The 26,612-nt window shown below is 37.5% G+C and overlaps 1 protein-coding gene across 1 annotated transcript in view; it reads left to right on the plus strand.

Moving 5' to 3' along the window:
• Positions 1-342: 342 nt before the first annotated feature.
• LOC131168003 (splicing factor Cactin) overlaps positions 343-26,612 on the plus strand; it is a 34,616-nt gene continuing 8,346 nt past the window's right edge. The window contains exons 1-7 of the mRNA XM_058127132.1: positions 343-784; positions 877-968; positions 1,349-1,448; positions 18,278-18,349; positions 18,827-18,889; positions 19,050-19,190; positions 20,430-20,525. Of these exons, the coding sequence (XP_057983115.1) occupies positions 449-784; positions 877-968; positions 1,349-1,448; positions 18,278-18,349; positions 18,827-18,889; positions 19,050-19,190; positions 20,430-20,525 (900 nt within the window). The 5' untranslated portion in view covers positions 343-448. The remainder of the gene's footprint in view (positions 785-876; positions 969-1,348; positions 1,449-18,277; positions 18,350-18,826; positions 18,890-19,049; positions 19,191-20,429; positions 20,526-26,612) is intronic.

The raw sequence follows: 26,612 nt of genomic DNA on the forward strand, positions 1-26,612 counted from the left end.
GATCGATCTCCTTTCATGTCAAGATTCCCTTCAAGAGTGTTGAAATTTTCATATATTACTAATGAATATTTCAAAAACACTCCCACAACTATCTATAAATATATAAAAAAATATTCTGTAACTATTCTAAAATAATATATTTTTTAAAATATAATTATTCATATTTTTTTAAAATTATTTATTTATTAATTAATTTTGTTATAATAATCACTCAAGTGCGCCGGGTGACCGCGGCTAGTCCTAATAGAAATGCCAATCAGAAGGCTTGGTGCTTTGACGACGGCTAAGGTTAGGACGTGGTTGGGCGGTTAAGGTTGGTCAAGTAAAACCCGCCGTGTCTTTGCTAAAACATGTGTTTTATTTTGTTTAGGCGCCTGGAGATCGGGCGAGTGGGCTGTCTCCCCCAAACGAGTGAGAGAAAAGATTGGCGACGACGCTCTTGCCCGAAATGGGGACCCATGGAAGCAGCAAGAGCAGGAAGCAGACGTCGTCGAAGTCAAGTTCAAGACGACGGCGCCGGCGGTCGGACGACTCGGGCTCCGACTCGGCCTTTACAACCGACGGCTCCCACGGCCGCAACTCGTCGCCGCACAGTCCGTCCTCCAGCCGCAGAGAGCGCAGGCGAAGCAGAACCAATCACCGAAACCGGAGCCGTCGCCGGGGTTCCTCGCGAGACTCGGAATATTCCTACAGCAGTGACGAAAGCGACCGCGACGGCAAGAAGAAGAGGAAAATTTCGCAAGAAGAAATTGAGGAGTACGTTGCGAAGAAAGCACAAAAAAAGGTTCGAATTGCGGTCGTTTGTTGCTTTCTAGGGTTTTTGTATGTGTAATTATACAGTTGGTGGTTATTTGTGATTTTGTTTCGATTGTTTAGGTCGTTCGAGTCGCAAAGAAGTTGAAATATCAAACAGTGTCCGGTTATTCGAATGATTCGAACCCGTTTGGTGATTCCAATCTCAATGAGAAGTGAGTGTTCTTTTGTCAATTGAGTTCTTTCGTCGGTTGGTATTGCTATAAGATTTAGCTATTTTACTGTGAACATCTTGAGAAAGCCTTCTTCTGTCGGAAGAGCTAAAATTAATGTGCTTTTTTTTCTGTTAACCACGAGTGATGTTCAAACTTTTTAAATTCTATCTAAATTAAAGATGCTCCGACTTTGTTACCTTGTTAAGCGTTTAAATGCCAAGGAAAGAAATATTTCCCAACTTTGTTACTTTTATTTTATTTATTATAGAACCAATGAAAGAAGCGAGAGGTTGTGACTTACAGGCGCCCCACTTGTTGGGCTCAAATGTCATTTGTGGTTAATGTTGAACAAATTTAAACTCATGTTGCATGAATTGCAGATTTGTGTGGAAGAAGAAGATTGAGCGAGATATTGTTCAAGGTGCCCCACTTGAAACATTTTCAGTTAAAGCTGAGAAAAAGAGACAGAAAGAAAGGATGGTATGAAATTATAGGCTAAGATTATTTTGCGTGGTTTCATGCTTATTTTATACCATGTCACACTACAACAAACAATTATATAATTATGTGCTTGATTATTGTTACAAGGATGCCCTCCTTTTGACTACTCCTTTCTTGACATTTGAAACTGTTATAATTGCTTAAAAAAGTGATAAAAATCAATGGACAAGGCTAAATTTTTTGTATTTGTTAATTTTTTATACAAGCACACTTCTTTATCTCTCGAATACCATAGACAAAAGGATAATAAAAATGGTATGATATCCTCAAGCTAAAAATTCCTTTACTCCTGTGGTTCCTTAGTTTGTGGCATTGATTGCATGTTGTGTATTTAATGAATTTGATTCTCCCCGTAAGCTTCATGAAAAAATTATCCTTCTTAGCAGGATGTCTTATCTTCCTTTTTGTACTCTTATTTTTCCACTTCATCTTAATATATGTTATTTTTCATTGAAAAATCGCTAGATGTTCCTGGACCTCAAAGTTTCAAGCTCTATTTTTCTGGCTTCATGACAAAACAAAAAGTTAAGGAAAAGAGAAGTTGTCTCATAAGTAAAGATTTGATTGGAAGAGAACAAAAGTTTTTAGTCCAATTCTCATGAATTTAGAAGGCATCTTGATGATTCCTAGCTTGTCCCCCAAATTAGTGGTCTAGATGTTCTAGATCTTTTTGCTTCATCATCCCCAACCTAAGTTGATCTATGATGGTGGTTTAGCCATTCAAAATTTCAAATTGACAGCGTTTTGTCTTTTTGTGTAGTGTTTGCTAGAACTTTTCATCTTAGCTTAGAGTATGGCTTTTTGAAGGGTTATAATGAGGCCTTTGAAAATGGATGGAATTTGGTGATTTTGGGTTGTGATTCATCTAGTGTAGTGGAGCGGATTACTAAGCATAGGCTGGGGGTTTGACCCTGCCAATACTCTTATCTATTAGAGTTTTGTGCTTTTAGAGCTCTTAGAGAGGGTGATCCTCTTTCCCCTTTTCTTTTGGGATACCTTGAGAGGACGATTGGCAGTAGCATTTATAGAGGCTTGGTGAGGGGGGTTAAGGTGGGTCATGAGGATTTATCCATATTGCATCTTTAGTTCAGTTGATACTATTCTCTTTCTTTAAGAGGATATGGGTTGTTTCTCCAATGTGCTAACCATTTTGCAGGTGTTTGAATACATTTTGGGTTTAAGAATTAACTTTTCTAAAATTGGTATTGTGGTTCTAGAATTGATCCAGATCCTTTTGCTTCGTTTGCTGGTTGTGCTGTTTGGAGTTGGCCTATCACCATCTTTAGGTTTTCATTTAGGAGGTAGCTGTATTGCTGACTCTCCTTGGGACCCAATTTTTTAGTGAGTTAGGATGTTGGATGGGTGAACAGGAGCGTTTTCCTTTTCAGGCATTTGTATTGCTTTTATCTATGCTCGTTTGTCCTCCATCAAGAATTGCACAAAGATTATAGAAGTTGATGAGGGATTTTTTGTGGTTGGGATTATGTAAGAGGGATAAATGCCATCTTGTAGCTTGAGCGATTGCAATGATCTAAAAGAGTGGGAGATTTGGGTCCCGGTAATTTGGTGTCTAAAAATATCTCCTTGGTGGGGAAGTGGTTATGGCGCTTTCCCTGGGAACCCAATTCTCTTTGGCATAAGGTTATTCACAATAAATCTAGTCTTCTACAAGTGGGGGTTTATGTCACTCATTTGAGTCCTTTGAAAATTGTCTTAGATTTATAATTTGTTCTTTCCTAATGTTCAATACAAAGTTGGTAATGGGGAGAGAATTTTTTTTAGGGGGGTAGGCTGCATACGAGTTGAGTCAGGCCAAGCATTAATGTGTTCAAGCTTGGCTCGGTAAACTAAAAGCTCAGCTTGGGCTCGAATTTGGATTGAAACAAGCTAAAAAATTTGAGCTCGAGCTCGACTCAAAAATTAAACTCTAAGCTCAAGTTCATGCTCAAGCTCAACTTATTTTTAATTTCAACGACAAGAATAACAAAAACAAACCAAGCCTTAAATCCCCCTAGGTAGGGTTGGGTACATGAATCCTTTTCTGCCAATTTATGTGATCATGGACAATTTCCTTTGACAAATTCAGGGCTATTAAATCTTTACTATTTCATTCTAAGTTATTTTATGTTAGCCCCTACCCCTTCTACTGCCCTTCATGAAAACTAATTCACTCTTCTTCACTGGCACACTATGTGGCTTACGTTGCAAGTGTTCAAACCATTTGAGTTGTCCCTCCCTTGTCTTATCTTTTACAGGAGCTATGCTTAACTTACCGTGAATTTGTTCATTTCTTAATTTATCTTTTAACGTTATACCACTCATCCATCTAAGCATTCTCATCTCGGCAGCTTTTACTTTTTGGTTATGATGTTTCTTAGTCGCGTTGAATGCTTAGATGGATGAGTGGTATAATGTTAAAAGATAAATTAAGAAATGAACATATTTGTGGTAAGTTAGACATAGCTCCTCTAGTAGATAAGATAAGGGAGAGATGATTCAGATGGTTTGGGTACTTGCAACATAGGCCACATAGTGCATTAGTGAGGAAGAGTGAATTAGTTACTGTGAGGGGCAGTAAAAGGGGTAGGTGTAGACCTAAAATAACTTGGAATGAGATAGTGAGTATGGAAATAGCCTTGAATTTGTCGAAAGAATTATCCATGATTGCTTAAATTGGAGGAAATAATTCATGTAGCCAACCCCATCTAGTGGGACTTAAGGCTTGGTTTGTTGTTATTATTGTTTGTTTCTTTAGTTGCCTAACATTCTGATCCATATAGCATAGCTGGTCTTACAGCCGTCACAAAGCACAGCGGAAGCACTTCTCCATTTTACCGAACCTGCTTTAACTCTATGCGTCACATTCTCTTCAATTTCTCTCTCAGCTTGCATAATAAATTGAAGGAATCAAAATCTACTAGTGTTATTGATTTCTTTATCATCAAGTTTAACTTTATCTTTAATATTCCTCATACTATTACTGAAATTACATTTCATATATTCTATCTTATTTCTACTTATTCTAAACCCTCTAGATTCTAAAACTTTTCTCCATAATTCTAATTTAGACTCTACTCCACCCATAATTTCATCAATCAAGACAATATCATCAACAAACAACAGACACCATGGTACATCAATTTGGATACTCCTAATCAGTTCATCCATTACTAAAACAAAAAGATAAGGAGTCACAGCAGATCCTTGATGTATACTTATTGTGATTGGAATTTTTCTAGCCTCTCCACCTATAGTCCCTACATTAGTCATTACTCGATCATACATATCCTTAATGGCATTCGTATACCTACTACATACACCATTTTTTTTTTTTCTAAAACCCACAACAAAGCTTCCATAGATACCCTATCATATTCTTTCTCTAAGTCAATTAATACCATATGTAAGTCACTCTTCTTTTTCCTAAATTTTTTCATTAATCTTCTTAAAATATATATAGCTTCTTTAGTAGATCTCTCAGGCATAAAACCAAATTGATTTTCTCAGACCTTCGTTTCTTGCCTTGATCTTTGTTCAACTACTTTTTCCCGCGGTTTCATTGTATGACTCATAAGTTTAATTCCTTGATAGTTATTACAATTTTTAATATCTCGTTTATTTTTGTATATAGGTATTAAAGTGCTTTTCCTCCATTCGTCTAGCATTTTCTTAGTTTTTGTAATTGTGTTAAATAAATTAGTTAACCATATAATTCTGTTATCGCCTAAGCATTTTCGAACTTTAATTGGGATGTTATCCGATCCTATAACTTTTCCATTTTTCATTTTTTTTAGTGCAAACTCAACTTCGTTAACTTTGAATCCTGCAAATAAATCTCATATTTTTAGTCTTTTCCTCATTTTTCAATTCTAAGTTGAAGCCTTCTACTTGGTTTTCATTAAATAGCTTACCAAAGTAACTTTGCCATCTCTTTTTTATGTCTTCTTCCTTAACCAAGACAATATCATTCTTACTTTTTATACATTTTACATTACCTAAGTCCTTACTCTTTCTAGCAAGTTCAAATATATCTCTTTACCCTTATTTTGTATTTAATCTAGCATACAAATTATTAAATAATCTGTGTTTAGCTTCACTAATGGTCTTTTTTTGCATCTTTACTTACCTCTTTACATTTTTCAAAGTTATCCATATTTCTACATTTTTGTCATGTTTTATACCAAATTTTTTTGTCTTTACGACTTTTTAGACATTTTGATCCCACTACCAACTTTCTTTACTATTTGAGAATTTTTCTCTTAATTCACCTAAAATATCTTTTTCCATCTTTTTAATAGAGCTAGCGATCTTACTCCAAAGAGTGTTTGTGTCTACACCATCCGCTATAGTGCAATCATCATCTTTGATAATTTTATCTTAAAATTTTATTATATTTTCTCCCTGTATGTTCCACTACCTAGTTCTCTTACACTAGTTTATTTTATCATTTTTCTTCAATTTTTTAATACATATATCTAACATTAAAACTTTATGTTGTGTGGTTAAGCTTTCACTTGGGTTAACTTTACAATCCATACATGATAAATGATCTACCCTCCTAGTTAAGAAAAAATCTATTTGACTTTTATTTTGTCCAGTTTTGAAGGTTATTAAATGTTCTTCTCTCTTCTTAAAGCAAGTATTTATTATAGTAAAATTATATGGCATAGTGAAGTCTAAGATCACCTCCCCAGACTCATTTTTGTCTTATATCGATATCCTCCATATATCCTCTTATAACCTTTATTATCTCTTCCAATGTGTCCATTCAAATTTGCCTCTATGAATATTTTCTCAGTCCATGATATGCTTTGTATAACACTACCCTCATATCTTTCTAAAATTGTCTCTTAAGGTTTTTTGCTAAGCCTACTTGAGGAGTATAAACACTAATGATATATATTATCTCTTGACCTAAGACCATCTTGATTTTTATAATTTTATTCCCTACTCTTTTGACATCTACAATGCTATCTTTTAAGTTTTTGTTACAATAATTCCTACCCCATTCTAATTTTTTTCTTTTCCAGTGTACCAAAGTTTAAATCCGGATCTATTAATTTCTCTAGCTTTTTCCCTCGCCCACTTAGTTTCTTGAAGACATATTAGATTAATTTTTATTCTAATCATTGTGTCTACAATTTCCACGCTTTTACCCGTGAGTGTCCCTATATTCCAAGTTTCTAATCTAATCCTATTCACCTGAACTAACTTCTTTACCGGTCCATGCCTAGAATGATGTGAGAACTCTCGCATATTTGGCATCAAACCTGGGTGCGGACACGGTGCATTGCTTCAAAGCGACAATGTAGCTTGTCCTCGCCCACTTTTCGCTACACTTGGGTGGTATAAGTGCAACGCGTTGCTCATAGGAACGCCCTAGTGAATAATTAGTAAGGATTTTTTATAGTGATCTGACAATTTTTACGTTGGCTTTTAGTTACATAGTGCAACCCTCCACCTTTACCTGGGTTTGGGACTGGTCATGTGTGGAAAATTAGTACATTAAGTGTGTCACAAGAAGAGTTAAAGGACAGCCCGACGCACAAAGCTCCCACATATGCAGGGTTTAGGGAAGGGGCGGACCACGATGGGTCTATAGTACGTAGTCTTACCTTGCATTTTTGCAAGACGCTGTTTCCGCACCCCAAACCCTCTTGCAAAAAATGCAAGTATATAATTGGTTCATTATTAAAAGTACAAAATGGATTATAGGAGCAAGCCTGTATTATTATAGTTACGACCCATGAAGATGAAGGATAAGTAGTGCAAGGAAGAGTTTGCTTTCTCTGACTGCAAATATAACTTGTAGAATTGGCCTTGGAACAAGTTTATGAGGGAGCAGACTTGACAATAGTAGACTTCAATAAGTGATTCACGAAGCATTTTCCATGTTGGGGAGCTTTGCTACATTTGATTTCTTTCCATCCACAGGTTGGATTATTGACTTGTTGTCAGCTCATCATCAGAGGCGTGAGAAAAGTCTCCATGACTTGGATGCTTTCTACCAGTAGGTGATTGATTACCTCCTTGATACCTGGAGGGCTAAACAAGAAGATGAAAACATAATCAATTGCAAATCTGTCCTTGTCTCCCTTAGCTCGGTGGAATCTTCACTGAACTTGGATAAAATTCAATGATGTTCATGTGAGAAATTGAACCGTTAATGGCAGGGCTGCTCATGAGCCTCCTTAAAATGCAACAATCAATCCGAGAGAAGGAGAATCAAATGCCATCGTAACTACTTATCTAAATGAGAATGAAAAAAAGAAATGCGAATTAATGTCTAGAGCTTAATTACAGAAAAAGAAAATGAAAAATAAAAAATAGAGTTGAAGGGACTGTTTTTGCTCTTTTTTTTCTATTGATAATTTAAGCTAATTAAATATGTCTATGAACAAGCTTAATCCGAGCTTATTATTGAGCCTAACTGAGCGTTTAGCTGAGCTGCTTATGAGCTGAAACAAGCTAAACTCATTTGTGTTCAAGCGTGACTTGTTTATTAAATGAGCCTGAAAATTGGGCGTGGGAATTGCTCATTAGTATAATAAATGAGCCCAAACAAGCTCTTACCAAGCCGAGCTCCCGAGCTGCTTATGAGAAGCTTGGTTTGTTTGCAGTCCTATCATAGGATAGGTGCCTTTGGTTGTTGTGTATCCTCTCGTGTGTGTTTTTTATTTGTTTTTATTTATTTATTTATTTTTTCCAGTTAGCTACCCTTCATGAAACCCCTATTTGTACCTTTTTTTTGCAAGAGCAATGATGCTTTTGGATTTCCGTTTCGTAAGGAACCTAAATGATAGAGACTAACTAACTAACCCGCTTGCTTAATGTGCTTGATTCTTTTCTTCTCCTTTTTGGGGGTGATAAAAGAGTTCGAAGCTTGGATTCTTTCGAGGAACTTTTCTACAAATCTCTCTTTTCTTATCTAAATTGTGATCCCAGTGTCATTCTTCTTGGATCTTTATCATGTGATTTGGAAAGCTAAAGTTCCTTAGAAAATAAAGGCTTTTACGTAGACTGTGATCCTTGAGAAAATCAATACCAATGAGTTGCTTTAGGAGAAGACCTAACAAGGCTCTAATGTTTGTGTTCTTTGCTTTAGGAGCGGAACTTGCTCTCGTATGTTTTTACACTGTCCTTCCACTCGGGATCCTTGAGATAAATTGTTTAGGATTTCTAGGGAGAACTATCTGCCCTTTTACTTTGAAGGCTGTGTGTACTATTGTGTTTAGGGGGTTTGGTAGGGTGATGTAGGACAAGTATTAGAATTTAGATGTAGAGAGAAAATTTAGTATTAGGATTTAGATATAGAAGAACTAGAATAGAGATCGGGAAGGAAGCAGAAGAATATAGAGGAAGTAGAAGCAGCCGGAGCAGGAAGATAGAACTAGAATAGAGATGGGAAAGGAAGAAGAAGAAGAACGAAGAAGAAGAGGAAGCCTGTGGGAGAGGGAGAGAGAGAGAGAGAGAGAGAGAGAGAGAGAGAGATAAAGAGAGGGAAACTGCAGCAATCTGATTCAAAGCAATAATTGCACATCAACTTGCATGTCCAGCTCTTACACCACTACTATTGTACCACAACTAACTCATATTTACAAAAATAACCTTACTGAATACATAATTACAAAATACTAAAGGAAGTCACTAAAAAAATACAAAGAGGTCCTCCATACAAACACTATTTCCTAAACCTTGTTAAACCTATGCCTAAAGTACGTGCATCAAATGTGTGGCCTAGGGGATGTAGATGGTCCTCCATCATTCTCCCTTGACTGAAAGGAACTTTGCTCCATAGAGTGCAACTGCAAATATGACTTTAGCAAGCCAGGAGTGCTATCACGAACATCATTCTTGGCAAGCCATATAGCAGCTAACTTGGGACTACCTTTCCACTGAACCAAGTAGTGACAAAATTCACTATGTACATGAAGAGACGTCACGAACTCATCATCTAAGATAGACCCCATTGTTTCTTGGTTGAGAAATAAAGGGAAGCTAAGGATATGCTGAACATACATGAGCATCCAATGGCAAACCAAGAGGCTCAAAAGTGCCTCAGTAACGTGTCAAATCCTCTATATAAAGAATTGGACTAATGGTCACATGAGTAGGTAAGTCAAGTGAATATGCATTAGGTTCAAGTTTCTTAGGGGTGAGGAAAGGGCCAACAACACGGGCGTGGAGCTTTTTAAATGAATTTCTAAAATAATTTTCAGGTCTTATGTGAACCATGACATTATCACCTATACATTAAACTCTAGCTCTAAGATTCACACTTGCAACAAGTTTGTAATCCATATTACTCATAGCTAGTTTTTGCCTAACCTCAGCATGCGACTCATGAATTTGATGAACAAAAGACTCAACAAGCTAAAAGATACAAGCATCTAGTGGCAAAGGACCAAATCAATGGGTGGATGGGTATCTAATTGAATACACACTGAAAAGGACTCTTACGCGTGGACCTGTTCACAGAATTATTATAAGAAAAGGGTAGCTTCCTAATTGCCCTATTTTTCTCCCACACACACCTAAGTAGGTCACCAAGACTACGATTCACAACCTCAGTCTGACTTTGACCATCAGTTTGGGGGTGGCAAGCGGAAGAAAACAACAAGTGAATCCCACATGTTTTCCAAAAGTAGCTAGAGAACTTGATATCCCTTTCAGACACTCTGTAGGTTGGCAAACCATGCAATTTGATGACCTCTCTAAAGAACAATTTAGCTACATGAGATGCATCAGAAGTCCTATTGCATGGAATGAAATATGCCATCTTGGAGAATCTGTCGACAACAACAAATATGGAATCATGTCCCCAGTGTGTTTTAGGGATTCCAAGAACAAAATCCATACTTAGGTCTCCAAGGCATGTTTGGCAATTTTTGAGGGGTATAAAGGCTAGTGTTGTGTCTCTTAGATTTGGTTGGATGACATGTGTGACACTAAGACACTACCCTAGCTACATCTGCAATAAAACCTATGCTTAACTAAGGCAATGAGCTTATTCCTTCTTAGGTGACCTGCTAACCCTCCGACATGCAATTCCCAAACTAAAAGATCTCTAAAAGAAGTACGGAAATGCATAACTTAGTACGTATAAATAGGTATCCACAAGGATGATGAAATCTTCAAAATCTCTCCGATGGCCCTCACTCACCTCTTGAAAGAGAAGCCCAAAATTAGGATAAGTAGAGTACTCGCCCTTCAGACGATCAAACCCAATGATCTCAGCTCTCAAGAATGGAGAATAATTGCCACCCTATCAAGGCCGTCGGCCTTCTCAACACTAGAATGATACTTAAGAAGAAGGCGTTGAGGAACTTTACCCAACTAGCATGCTTCGCACTTAACTTCTTTTGAGAGCTTAGATAGCGCAAAGAAAGGTGGTGGGAAAAGAGTGCAAACTCTTGGGGTAATAGGTAGAATTGCCAATGTTGGAGGGATCTCGCTACAACATAAAACTCTGTTCTATGTGTTATATCTTTGCTTGGCATATGAGAGTTTTTCACTAAATAATGCTATAGGATGTCCCTCTTGATTCAAGACCCCACTTGTACCTTCCTTAGAGGTATCACAAGCCACCTAAAAAACTAAAGTCTGGATGCCTAAGTACAGGTGCTTGAGTCTTCTACTTGACCTCTCTAAAAGCTTGAGTAGCTAATAGGTCCAATGAAGCTCCCTTTTCTTTAAACACTCAGTGATAGGAGCCATGATGGTGCCAAAATGTATTATGAATTGCCTATGGAAAGTAGCGAGGCCATGAAAACTACGAACCTTTGTAATAGTCTTTGGCTCAAGCCACTCTTTAATGGCTCTAATCTTTTCTGGATCAGTGGCTATTCCTTGTGTAGAGATCATAAAACCAATAAAAGAGCACACTAGACTATAAGAAGCTGCACTTCTTGAGGTTGGCGAACACCTTCGTTTCCCTTAAGGTGACAAAGACCTCATGAAGATGTATCAAGTGCTTCTCCCTAGTTTTGCTCTAGACTAGTATATCATCAAAGTAGACCACTAGGAACTTTCCTATGAATGACTGCAAAACATGTGTCATAACCCTCATAAAAGTGTTGGGGGCATTGGAGAGTCCAAAGGCATGACCAACCACTCAAAAACCATCCTAGGTCTTAAAAATAATTTTCCACTCATCTCGTGGTCTACTTCTAATTTGGTGGTACCCACGCGTAGGTCAATCTTGGAGTACCAACTAGAGCTAGCTAACATGTCAAGCATGTCGTCAAGTCTAGGGATAGGGAACCTATACTATGCGCATACATCCTCCAAGGTCCATCCTTTTTGGAGTTAGGAGAGCTATTACAACACAAGGACTAAAGCTGTGTTTCACAAAGCCCTTGTCAAGGAGTTCTCCTACTTGCCTATTCAACTTAGCACGCTTTAGGGTTCATCATATAATGTGGCAAATTAGGTAATTGTGAACCTGGAGTGAGATCTATGGCTTGTTGAATGTCTCGTGTAGGTGGTAGCTCATTAGGCACAACATTAGAGAACTCAACTAGCAACTCTCCTACCTCAGGTGGATATTCACATGAAAGCTCTTGATCCTTAGAATGAGCCTTTTAAGTGATGATTGCTAAATGCACTTGTTCTCTAACCTGTATGGCTCAAAAGCTCTATGATCAAGCAAGTGAATGCTTCTTTGAACTAGGACTTGGTGGGCTTCCTTGTTCCTTAACTTAGGAGCCTTGGGAGTGGGCTTTGTGCTTGAACACGTGTTTTCCCTGCCATTATTGGTACATCATGATCGAATAACCACGGTCACCCTTACAGGACATGGGCCACATCCATCACAAGTACACCAAAATAGACTCTATCTTTATAATCTCTTATTTGGATGGGCACAAGACACCTCTTGGTAATTGGTAGATTTGTCCCCTTTACCCCAATTCACTTTAAAAGGATGAGGGTGTGGCTCTCCCTTAAGGTTCAATCTTCCTAGAGCAGCCTTGGAGATTACATTCATGCTACTAACCCTTATCAATAACTAACTTACATGTCCCACCCCAGAATGAATGAATGCGTGGAAAATAGTGGTTCGTACCCACTTCTCGCTATCCATGGTCGTGGATAAGACACAACTAACCACACGAACATGGTGGTCATCCTCCTCAATATCACCAGCAAGCTCACCTTCATCCCCATCCTCCGAGTACTCAACAACATCTACAACTTGATCCTGACAATCAGGCAGGTCATTAGTTTCACGCTCTAAAGCTAAGGCTCATTGGGCACAAGGGGCAGCAATATGACCTCTCGCGTGGCAACGATGACATTGCACAGATGAGTTACGAGCTTGAGGAATACTAGGCCCATTGGAGTGAACAGCATGATGTAATTCTATTTGATTCGCAGAACTGGTGGGATGGTAAACTTAGACTGAGGAAAGGATTTGATGCGACGAAACTCACTTACCTAAGATGAAGACCTATGAGAATCTTAAGCTACTTTTCAATGGCAAGAGCTTTTTGATAAGCTGCCTCTTAAGACTCTAGTGAGGACAATTCGACCTTTTGCCTAACATATTCCTTAAGATCGTTCACAGACCTAGCATTAGTGTGAGGTGTGACCTTAACATTATCACTCCTAAACATCAACTCCTCAAATTGAACAAAGTAGCTGGCTACAGTTGTGGTTTGTTTATGTTTGAAAAGCTCACTGAACAACTGGCTCTTAAAGGAAGGAGGGATGTACTTTTCTTTCAATTTTTGTCGCATCGCTTCCCACCAGGTAATAGGAGGTTCACCCAATTACCCTAGGATTTGTTACACAGTTTGCCAATATTTTTTGTTGGTCATATGAATTACATCTTGACAAAGTGGACTTTGTTCTCACCTCGTATATGGTACCAATTAAAGGTCTGCTACTCTGTCTAAGAAGGAGCTTCACACCTACCTTGACTCTTTTTTGTAGCTTCTCCATAGTCCTCCCAACCTTGCTGCCTAGGGGAGTGTGGAGTATGCCTAGGGTTTGATTGGTACCCTACATCATTAAACTCCTCAAAATTACCTTTTTCAAACCTAGACTCTAGATTGACCTCAGGTTGGAGGCGCTGAACTGTCCTACTATTCTATTTTGGAGCTTGACTCATATTGTTAGGTGCTGAAGGAACTCCTGGAGTAGGAAGAATCCCTTGGGCTGACCCTACTAAATATGAGGACCTGATAGGGTGCCTAATTGATGGTTCTATATCTTTTACAACAGGGCATTTACCTAACATCTTCATGTCTTGGTCAAACTGTTGTGTGAGGTGCTCAAATTTTTGATCCACAGACTCCTAAAGAGTGTCTAATTGGACAAACAAGGATTGGGTACCATTGGGTGCTAGTTCAGTGGAATTACTTTCCTTCTTTTTGTTGGTATTTATGGTTAATGCAATTATGGTGCAATGATGCCGAAGAAGACTAAACTTCACTACAAGTGGTATCTAAAATTATTACAATGTACACACATGAAGCTATGAAAATAATGCATATGAATTGACATGGTCTCGCATGACATGGCAACAAGGAATGAATTGGTATAGGTATGAACAAGGGTTCAAATGATGCATAAACTAGGGAAACTCACAAGACAAGGGGCAGATATTTTTATTTTCAAATGGTAACGAGAAACTTGGAATTATGCAATTACAAATTTTCCCTTATTATACAAAAGTTAGTCAAGAAAATAAGAGAATTTGGTTCTCCCCAAAGATTTTGAGCATAAATTGGGCTGACCATTAAATTCTCACCGTAAGTCGTGCAACTTCTCAACCCCTGTTCTCAGATCCTCAAGAAACAGCCTTTGAACAGCAACTGGGCCTCAATATGAATACTGGCAAGGCTTCAAAACTCAGGAATTTACATTGGCAGTCCAAGATTAGGCTGAATTTGACCTTAGAAATGCGAACCAAGCTTGATAATTCAATTTGCACTCAGAAAATTTCAAATATCAGGAGAAAATCCGAGTTCTTGAAGCTGGAAGCAATGTCTCACAAGTCTGGCAAAACAGGTAAAGTACAGCAATTTCCCCACACACATGGCCAGTGTGTGAGCTGCTAGCAAGGCTCCTCTGGCAATGAAATTCTGGCTGGAGGTAGATCAAGGGCTGGGGAGTTGAGTGCTGGTGGTAGTGGTGTGTCAAGTAACACTGGTAAATCTAGGATTTCAGAGGGGGGTTCTGCTGGGCTAAATTCAGGAGGTGCTTGTGGCCACACCCCTCGTTTGGTGGAGGTGAAATAACAGGGGGAAGCCTTTCGTAGGGTTCTGAATATGATGTTGATGGAGGTATGATAAAACCAAACCTTAAAAGTGGAGTTTGGAACTCGGACATAACTCTATTTTTTTTCTGGGAAGTTGCAGATGAACAGTGGTTCAATTCCTGCAATTTTGAATGGTTGCATCATGATTGTGGTTTGCTCTGATGCCAATTTAATGTAGGACTAGAATTTGAATTTAGATGTAAAGAGAGAATTGAGAGAATTAGACGAAGAAGGGGAAGAGGAAGAAGAAACTGTAGTGGCAGCAGTAGCAGCAGGAAGACAGGGTATAGATGCTGAAGAAAGAAGAAGGAAGAAGAGGAAACCTGCGGGGGTAAAGAGAGGGACAGAGAGGGAAACTGCACCAATCTCATCCAAAGAAATAACTAAACATCAATTTGCATGTCCAGCACTTATACCACTACAACTAACACATATTTACAGAAATAACCTAATTAAACTGATAATTACAAAACACTAAAGAAAGTCACTTAAAAATAAAAAGAAGCCCTCCATACAAGCACTATTTTCGAAACCTACGCCTAAAATACGTGTGCCGAATGGGCGGCCTAGGGGATTTAGATGGTACTCCGTAATAGGGGGAAGGAGAGGAAAACTTTGTGGCGCAGCACTGTTCTAGCTATTATTTGGTGTGCGTGTGGCTGGAGAGGAATGCCAGAATTTTTAAAGCTTTGTCTACGTCTATTAACTTGCTTTGGAGCATAGTGGTGTTTCTTGCATTGCTCTGGGTTTCAACAAATGGATTTTTCCACGTGTCTTTGGAATAATTATTCAGGGACTTGTTGGCTTTGCTTCATTGAGTTATATTGTATCCGTTTTCCTTGTTTTTGTAGCTGGTTTCCTTTTGTAAAGGAGGACTTCTTGTTTCCTTGGTTGTATTTTCCTTTTTTATCGTACCATTTATTTCTCTGTCTAATGCAATTCTCTGTTCATCCAAAAAAAAAAAAAAAAAAAACCGAGAGACAGAAGCATATCACACAAGTAGGTTTTATCATTTGGCTACTTGTAGCGATAGAGTGCAAGGAGGATGTGATGATTGCTTTGTTGTATGAAAGGGTCAGAGCAACTGTTGCCTCCAAGCTTGCTGCTGCTTGTCCATCTCATCACCATTGGAGATGCAATACATGTTGCCACCAAGGGGAACTTATGCAGCGTAATTCTCCTAGGTCTACATAAACCTTCTGGTTTAAGAAGACTACTGGTGGAGTTGCGTGCGAAAAGCTAGTTGTGCACTTGGATGAAGAGTTCAGAATTCTACCCCTTGGAAGACTCTAGAGCACTTTATAACAACTTTAAAGATCCAACCAGCATTCAAGTGCTTTAAAATTTAGAATTTTGGGCATCAATCTGCACAATGCCCAGACCAAGTCATGAGATTTGTAGATAAAGAAGATGATGATGCCATCCAAGCAATTGAAGTGGTGACAAAGTTCCCAAATAACTTTGATGAAGATGGAAAAATGAAAGACTACTTAGTACTTTGACCTATCCTCTCCTTTGACAAGGTTGACCACTAGATTGAAGAAAATGAAGACTGGTGATGAGCAGCATTTTGCAGTACGTGATCTACCATATCATAAGAAGCTTTGTACTTGGGCTATTGTTCCTGGTCGTTGTACAAATGTTGTTTTTCAAGAATCTGTGAGGAAGTTAAATTGGAAGGTTGAACCACATTCCGATCCATAAAAGATTTCTTGGGTGAACAATACCAAATTGAAGGTCCAAGTTTTGCTTGCCTACCTTTAAAATTCGTTCAATTTGGAGTTAGTGCAGTTTGGTATCCTTCCTCTCTAGATTTATCCTAACCTTTTGAGGTGCCCCATGGTTTGATAGGAGGGATAAGCACGTGCCTATGAAAATTCCTATACCTTCTCAATCAACGAGAAGTATAAGTTGATGCCATCTTGAGCTTTTCCATTCACCAAATTGAAGCATATCATGGTTCCTTCCTTCCTTACGAATTGAGATGATTCTTTTCATGGTAATGGACTCCTCGGTGCTTCTTGATTTTTTTTTTTTTTCTGGAAGCAAGGAATTAACGTTCGATGGGAAGTGGATAATTGGATGGATCACTTTGATCCAATTTGGAGATCGATTTCAAAGAATAATGTCAAGGAATTGTTGGGTCCTAAACCCGAAAGTGTTGAGTTAATTAGTAGTTATTATGTGTGTTACAGTGTAGTTTGTAGTAGACTTATATGTGTTTGGGGGTCTGTTTCTAAATAGATGTGTATTTTAGGGGTTTTATTTTAAATTTTCTTGTGAGTTCAGCTTCCTTAGAAATAGGATGTGAATGCATGTAAGAGTTGGTTTTTTTGTCTTTGAAACCAGAAGTTAGCAAGAGTTCCATCCCAATAGACATGTGTTTGGGGGTTTGTTTCTGATGGATGCGTATTTTAGGGGTTTTATTTTAAATTTTCTTGTGATTTCGTCTTTATTATAAATAGGATGTTAATGCATGTAAGAGTTGTTTTCGTTTTATTTTGTTTTTTTTTAATAAATATATCTTGGAAAGTGGAAGCCCCCCAAAAAAAAAAACACACCTTGTATCTTCTTCTTATCCCTCTCTTTTTCCCTCCTCTTTCTGTGTCTCCCTATTTTATCTCTGGAATTACTCCTTACTGCTTTCCTGCATCAGTTAGCTAACTGAATGGAACATATGGTTGTTTTGTAGTAATTTTTTGGCAATAATTATATTATAAAATAACCCTTCAGAAATTGGCCACTCCACCAAGGCTACAAAACTACCTGCTTGTCAAAAACCAGAAAAAAAGGTTGGGGGAAGGTGGACTGATTGTTAGATATCTATCTTACCTACTACTTTTTTTACTCTTTTAGTAGCTCCTAGAGGACACACTTCGTCTGTCCTGCTGACCAGACCCCAAGATTTGGTCAAAATTTGCTGGCTGTACCTAACAATGTTAAACTGCTGGTGTCTTCTAATTACTTTTATTTTTATTTTTTGGGACTTCTTACTTGATAATTGGCCCGTCAAATGTTGCTCTTGGTGTTTCTTAATTTTGGAATTCAAAGTGGGGCAATATTGATGTAATTCTGTTACTGGTAATCTCTGTAGAGATTTCAGGTATATATTTTTGGGTAAAAGATACTCACCTTCTCTGAGGTTTGGTAGAAAGACAGATCTCCCCTGAGGTTTCAAAAATGCCACATACCTCCCTTGAGGTTTAAAAAATGTCATAGATCTCCCCTGAGGTTTGCCAAAGACACCAACCTCCCCTAAAAAAAATTTGTCTTTTTGCAAAAATATTAGGGGAGGTTTGTCTCTTTTTGGCAAACCTTAGGGGAGGTCCCTGAAATTCTTGAAACCTCAAGAGAGGTCTTTGGAATTTTTGAAACATCAGGGGAGGTCATTGTCATTTTGTTAAACCTTAGGAAAGGTTATTATCTTTTGTCCCATATTTTTTTGATAGGTGCATTAACTCTTGGTCATTTGGTCAGTTGACCACCTCTTGGGAATTGTTCTAAATTTTCAAAATTTAACTTAGTTATTCAAATTATAATGCAGGCTGAAATTGAAAAAGTGAAAAAGAGACGGGAGGAAAGAGCAATTGAAAAAGCACGACATGAGGAAGAAATGGTACGTTGAATTCTATGGTGGTGCATGAATTTATAGATTTAATTTTAAGTGGAAGCATTTAGATTGTGACTTACCATTGTGATAGTTAGGGTCTGTTTGGATCTAGGATTCTGTTTGGAGAAGGGAAATGAAAATGGGAAGGAAATTCATTTTCCATTATGTTTTCTATCTATATCAAATACTATAAAATGAAAATTTATCCTAATATAATTAAAAATTAAGAAAAATCAAATGTTTATAATGTGTAAAATCGAATTTTTATTCATTGATTTGATTTATATTTTTTATTTGCTTTCTCACTTTCCTTGATAACCAAACATGAAAAAGTGGATTCCTTCTTATTTTCTTTTCCTTTTCCTAATATTTTCCATGTTCCAAGGCAGCCCTTAAGTGTAATTAATTTTTCTTTATCTATTGGATTGACATTCAGATGCAGTTCCATGTAAGATGGATTAGTTACTTAAAATCTTTCTGCAGGCTATGTTGGCCAGCGAACGTACTCGGGCTGAGTTCCAAGACTGGGAGAAGAGAGAAGAAGAGGTTTAGTACTAAACTGCTATCAGTGTTCTCTTTCTTCTTTGCTCTCCTCCAGATTTCTAATTTGCAATGCTTAATTATTGTTGTTTGGCTCCAGTGACCGGTAGTTCTGTCACTTTCTCTTTTATTGTTGTTTCTGAGGTGCTGACATGTTAATCTACAGTTCCATTTTGGACAAAGCAAAATCAGGTCAGAGATTAGATTGCGTGAAGGACGTGTCAAGCCTATTGACATTCTTTCCAAGCACCTTAATGGCTCTGATGATTTTGATATAGAAATAAATGAACCATATATGGTCTTCAAGGTAAATATTCCTTGGTTTTGAAATTTAAGCTTGCTATCATAATTGTATATTAATTTTAATTTTCTTCGTTCTTTATTTTCTGTAAATATTTATTTATATTGTGTCCTAATAGATTGTTAGTATGGATTGTCATCTCCTCACCTACATGTGTCAATTTGGAACCAAAAGTGTCCATTAAATACCAAAATCATCCCACTTATTTATCAATATTTTGGCTGTGGTTTGAAGTTTTAAAACCATTTTATAATAAAAGGATAGAACCATTAACCAAAACCATGATCATTTTTTGAACGTTAGTGTGTAAACCAAGTGTATATGTAGTGACATAAATGGTTGCCCCTGATTAGCTAGTAGTACATAAGCATTATTTTTAGACCAAATTCAGTAATGGGACAAGTTTTGTCTTTCCCTGATTAGCTTTCCTCTTTAACTTTGTTATAAATTCAAAGATTCTTGTTTGCTATATGTATTCTTTGGATTAGCATATTGAATGTAAACAACCTGAAGACAATGGAAGTTTTAGACAAAATATCTATTTTTAAAATTCAAAAAAAGTCGTTTATGATCTGTAAGTGTTGTTGGGGATTGTATTGTATGGTTCTGGTTCTAGGGTTTGAAACCACTTGATAAATGGTTCGGTTCAGGTTCTCTCATTTAGAGAGATGGAAGGCATGGAACGATTAAGGAACTGGACCAACTGACGCCTCTACTTTCAGCCACTGCAAGGAGCAATAGTGACGATTTCTTCTCCTGCTTATAATGTATTAGCATTTTGCAATATTGCAATTGGTTTGACTCTGTTCAATCCAAGGATTATTTTCATTTATGTGCTAAAATGCTTAAATCTTAAGTCTTTTATTGATTCGTGTAGGATTATTATTTCTTCAATGTGATGTGAAATTGTTACACATATTAGTCTGTCTAGTAAGGTATGCATTCATGCTGCCCCATGAATACACTGGTATGCAGTTTATGTACCTATATTTTTAGAATTCCCGTCATCAAGTTATTAGGTGTCTTTTTCTCAGTTTTTTGCTAAATTTTTGTGCAATCAACATGCAGCAACAAGTTAAACATGCAGCAAGAAAGCAAATCATCCGCTTCCATTTTGCTTATGAATTTCTTTTATGTGCTGGTTTTTATGGATTTAATATTTGACATTGGAAATCAATGTTTATATCTTTCTTATTTATATTTTTCTTGATTATTCATATTTGGTATTCGTTATGTATATTACAGGGTTTGACAGTAAAAGAAATGGAAGAGCTTCGTGATGATATAAAGATGCATCTGGATTTAGATAGGGAAACACCAACACATGTAGAGTATTGGGAGGTATCATAATTTTCCTTTCCTGGTTATTTCTTCTTTCTCTGCCTTATATTTTCCTTTTCTTTTGTTAGAGCACGAAGTATTATATTTGAAAAAGGCATCAAGAGGCACCAACCATTTACAAGAAATCACTTACAACCCAAAAGCCTCAACAAGATCAATTACTTCTTTTGCAACTTTGCCTGTCAACCTGTACCAATAATAAAAACACTTGATAAACCTATTTGTAGAGTTCCTACTAGCTAGCTTTATTCCCTCAAAAACCTTTATGTTCCTTTAAGCACTGTCCAAAAGACAGATGCTCAGATTGATTGCTCTTTTCCTTTTCTTATTAGTCTTTATACCTTTATTTTTAATTTTAATTTTATTTTTATTTTTAAATAAGGGGGGTGGCACCTCTATTTATTTATTGATATGCCCTCACTTTTGGCGGAGGAATACCATGGTTACAAGACAAGCATTGTTAGATTACAGATAAAAAAATTAAATGCCTCCCAAAAACAAGACCAACAACCAACCAAAACAGGACTACAAATCAAAACAAAGTTAAATAAGAAACAAATCTAAATAGGCCTATCAAAAATAAAAATAATAAAATCAAAAAATAAAAAAAAAATCTAAATCTACAAAAAAATAAAAATAAAAAATCGAGAGGTCGAACCAATGATGAATGGAAATGAGACCCAACCTATCCATCCAAAGGATACTTTTCAGAGAACGTGGTAAAAGATTTTCTTTGTAGATGACATTGTTTCCCATTTCTCCTTCTCTAGCGAGAAAATCAGCCGCACTATTGCCTTCCTTATATTGATGGATCAACATGAAGTTCACTCCTTTTAGCTCCGCTATGAGGTCCCTCCAAAAATCCCAAAGATACCACAAGGTACATCTACTTTTTTCAATCAACAACAATTCACGAGTCACTTTTCAATAATCACATTAAAATAATGAAGTCATTTGCATAAACAAATTCCTTCCAGAATTGCTTTTAATTCCGCACTATTGTTCATACATTGCCAAAATAGCTTGAAAACCCGCTTTCACCATACCATGGCAGTCCCGAATAATTCCTCCACCTCCTGAAGTACCCAGATTGCCCCTACAGCTCCAATCACAATTAAGTTTATATACCCTGTTGGGGGTTTAACCCACATAATAATTTTTCCAGGCTTGACGCAAACTCCCTGGTGCTGAATTTGAAACACTTTCAAAATCGTAATGTCCGATATCTTCAATTTTCGAAAAGAATTAGAGCTCTCAGCTAAAGAACTAACCCAGTATTGAACACTTCTCCACGTCTGATCCACATTTTGATAAACTCCTTCCATTCTCGCTTTGCATCTTCGATTCCAGAGGCACCACGTAATCAAACACGAAATTAGATCGATTAAAATACCTTTAATAGATGATTTTCGAGCATAGTGGAATTAGTTTGCAATTCTGTTTTTTCAGGGAAGGAACTATTGGAAAGGAATCCCCAACACCACACTAGCCTGACGCCAAACCTCTGAGGCCACCTCGCCTAAAGAAAGAATGTGATCAGTGTTTTCTTGGCTTCTCTGCACGCAGCAATCACAGGCTGAAGCCATTGATATTCTTTTGGCCTGAATTCTATCATCTACTGCCAAACATCTAAATTAGGCTTTTCATAAACACATTGAGATTCTTCTAGGCAATAAAGAATGCCAAAACTAGTCATTCAACTCAAAATTATCACTTTTGCTCCTCACTGCCTCCCATGCCGTTTTTGTAGAGAACTTGCCGTCAGGGGTAGGCTTCTAGATGAATATCTTGACCACTTTTACCAGCTGACACATTATGCAAGATTTCTATTGTTTTGTCGGCCCCAACCAATTCCATTAATAAATCAGAGTTCCAATTGTTATTTAGCCAACAATCCTTAATACACAGCTTTTTGTTCGAAATATCCTCAGTGCACACAACTAACGGGTCTGATGTAAGCCACCTATAGAACCAAAAAGAAGAGTTCCCACCTTTCACCAAAATTTTAACATTATCCATAACTTCTGGAACGGTGGCCGTCATTGATTTCCAGAACCAAGAGTCATTTGGTCTCCCCTTCCTTATTAATAAATGATCATTTCTGTAATATTTAGTCATGAAAAAACCTGATCATAGATTGTTAGAAGTGAGTAGTCTAAAGGCAAATTTTACGAGAAAAGATTTTTGAACTTCTTTAAGATCTCTCAAGCCCATAATCCCTTTCTGAGGTAGGTTTACAAATTTTCTCCCAAGAGCGCCAATGAATCTTCCTTTTACCTTTCACCTCTCCCCATAAAAAATTAGCAAGAAGAGAGTTGATGCGAGAAAATGTGACTTGCGAAACATGAATAACCAACATGAAATGCATCGGCATGCTAGACAACACATGTCTTAATAAAATCAATCTTCCACCTTGCGAGAGCAATTTAAATTTTCACCCTGCAATTTTCTTCCTAATCTTCTCCACAAGAGGCTCCAAGATCTTGGAAGACAATTTTCCAGAAACCAAAGGCGCACCCAAATACGTAATTGGGAATTTACCTTTCATAAAACCCGTGATTTTCAATAAATCACGTTTCTGAACAGGAATTATGTATTTCAAAAGGAAAAACGCAGACTTTGTCTTGCTGATTTTTTGACCTGACCACTTCTCATACATCTCCAGAGTGAACCAAATTTCTAATAGACCTTTTCCCACCATTTGCAAAAATAAGAATATCATCCTGATCATGCCCAAAGTGTCTCGAAAAATGAATCAATTGATACCTATTGCTGCTCCATCATGCTTAAAGCCTCCTCCCACAGCTTCCCGATCCCCCACTGAAGAAAAAACTGCTGCACAGTTTCATGCTCTTTCTTACACAGGTAGCTCAAATTCCACCTTCTTTTCTGCAGGCTTCTAGAAGTTAAACCTTGCCCCAGGTTGCTTCCTTGGCCTGTCTATGTATTCATCGGCTTTCTTTCTTTAGTGAATAGTTATATATGTTCAATATTGTTAGAGGTTTTTTATGTATTTTAGTATTATTATTATTATTAAGTGTGTTAATATGTTAATTATTTAGAGTTTGTAAGGGTATTATTGTCATTAGAATGTACTTAATTTGTACTATAAATAGAGGGGGAGATCTATCATCAAGTTAGGTCATTCATTTTAATCAAATCTTAACATGGTATGAGAGCATGATCCAAACTAAACCCTATTCCCCTCAGCCGTCGGAAAACCATTCCTGCGGCTGTCCTTTCCAAATCCACCTCCACCCCACATTATTTCTCAAAACCAGCCATACACCTAGAAACAGAACCCCCGAAAGCCCCATCGAAGGAGTAGCCCCCATGCATCCTCACGCGCTGGCCAAATGCCCGCAGTGCCAACCCTATGCACCGGCGCATGAGTGCTTTTCTGGCCACCTTTTTCTTTTCCCTCTGCCATGTTTCAATTCCTTCTCTAGACAATATTATGAAACTGTTGGGCCTGTTTTTTGGCTAAAAAATCTAACCTTTTTCGACCATGCACTCGCGGTGATGTAGGACAAGAAGTAAAACCTTGGGAAGATCCTTGCTGGAAAATAATTAAGAAGAGTTGGGTTAAGGAATTGTGGGGTTAAATTAGTAGTTTATTATGTGTGTTCAGTATTAATTAGTATAGGATTGTGTGTATTTGGGGGGTTTTTTTGTAGTAATTGTGTATTCTAGGGATATGTTTGTAATGTAATGCAGTTTTAGAGGTATGTGTGTAATTTCATATGTTTAGAGACTTTCTTATAAATAGTGTGTAAAAGGCTTGATGTAGGCAGTTGTTGATGAATTTGAGTTGAAGTGAATTTGAATTTTCCCCATGGTTTCTCCTCTCTCCTCCCTTCTCCTTCCTTCTCTTCTAATTTCTCCATGACTGCAGAATCTTGATGCTGCTCCTGCATCATTTGGTATCAAAGCCTTCCTGAGGGTACTCTCATGTGAGTGGATCTGTCCTGGGGGTACTATCATATGAGTGGATTCTGCACAGAGGTGTAAGTCACTTTGATGAAGACTTTAGAGATCGGACAAGAGGGTCTGTCACGGTCTCACATCAGATGTGTACAAGGGAAATTACGTTGACGAGGACGTTAGAGATTGGACGGTAGAGCCTGTCATGGTCCCACATCAGATGTGTACTAGGGAAATCTTAGGCTTATAAAGAGGGTTTGGGTTCCAATTAAGTGAGACGCCTTTTATAGAACAAACCTGCGAGGTCAATGGGTCAAAGCGGACAATACCCCACCAAAGTTTGGCCTAGGGATATTACATTTGGTATCAGAGCCCAACCACGATCTCCATTCTTCCATTTTAGTCCACCCATTCTCCTGCACTCTTCTCCTACTTCTCTTCTTTTTCTTCGTTCTCTTCTTCTTTCTTCTCTGTTTCTGATCTCCTGTTCTGTCCATAATTCCCTGCTGCCCAGCAGCACTCTGCCCTCTTTTTCTCGTCTGTTTCTCTTCTCCTTCTCTTCTTCTTATTCTTCTCTTAATTCTCTCCCATACTTCTCTCAACTCTCTGATTTCTAAATGCTGCTTCTGTCTCCTCTACTTGCAGCAGTCTCTGTCTAGCATTTCTCTCCATTGATCTCTTCTTCTCTGTTACTCTCTTGTCTCATCATTTCCTTTCTGAAATTCCATTTTTGAAAAAAAAGAAAAAAAGAAAAATCAAAAGCAGTTCTGCAGTTTTGGAACTTTTCGGAAAATTCCAGCCGTCCCCATTTCTTCAAACACCACTTTCCAGCCACCATATTACAACACCACCCATACCACCAAGAACAGAACCCCCTGAAACCTTTCCCCTCAAAAATTTTATCACCAACCGATCAGCTGTGAAGCTCCACGCGCCACCTGAAGTTCTCCAACCGTCACTCCCTTCAAAATCCACCATTGCTGATGTTTTTCTTGACACTTCACCACCACCATTCGATTCACCACCCTTCGATCTACTACTCTCCATAAAATAATTGCCGGAAAGTCGCCGCAAGCTTGGAGACTGCAAGTGGGATTTTTCCGGACTTCACTCCTGCTACCAGAATCACGAGAAATTGGTTCCCAGCCATGAGAATTTGGTGTTTTTTCATGATATTTTGATTTGCAGCATAATATTTTGGTTCCAAACTTGAAATTGTGTAAGCAAGCGCGATAATTTGGCATAACATAGAAATTGTTCCTGCCAGCATTAAAAATCAGGTTTGTTCCTGTAGTTTGTGAGTTTTCTTTGTGAATTTGTTTCATTTCAGCAGGACAATTAATATCAACGTGAATTAAAGATACTTCTTCAAAATTCGGAGTTAAGTTTATGGGTTTGCATGATTAGTTTGAGAATTGAAGGCAAATTGTGTTAAAGGGCTATTGGTGATACAGCATATCGCATAAATCCAGCAATATGGTGACAAATTATTGGACGAAGGAGTACCATTTATCATTAATTGGGCACAATTTCAAGCTTTTCCACAAATTTCTCAAGTGTGGAGGAAATGTATGCAAATTCATCGTTGATGGAAGATGTCTGATTACGCCCAAAGAATAATGTAGTAGTTGTAGCACAACTTTGGGGTGTCGATTCCACAGGGAGATGAAAAAAGGAACACAAATGGGCAAATAAAAAAAAAAAAATAGTAATGATTTTTAAAGAAAAAGACAACTGACCTTTGTTTAGAAAGATTTAAAACTAAGATTATTTTTATGAATGAAAAATCAAGTTTGCAAGAACCAAGGCATCAGGAATCCCTCTCACAAATCAGATAAACAATCTATTTTTAATCCATTGGTTTTCTCAACTAGAGATTTCACATCCCAAATCCCCATTCGGAAGATGTAGAATTATAAATCTTTGATAAATTCAAAAGTAAATTTTCTAAATATTATTCATCTCGTCAAAAACTCAAAAGCTATTAACTTTGTTAACAAAATCTAATGACGACAATATATCCAGAGACAATATCGCAGCAGAGGAGTAATGTAACAAAATTAATAGTTTGTCTTGAACATATTCATGGATCCTTACAATTCTATGGAAAAAAGCATGACTCAATCCATGAAGAGATTCAGATATATGAATATTCAAACGCGA

Source organism: Malania oleifera, chromosome 11 (assembly GCF_029873635.1).
Source record: "Malania oleifera isolate guangnan ecotype guangnan chromosome 11, ASM2987363v1, whole genome shotgun sequence".
NCBI lineage: Eukaryota > Viridiplantae > Streptophyta > Magnoliopsida > Santalales > Ximeniaceae > Malania > Malania oleifera.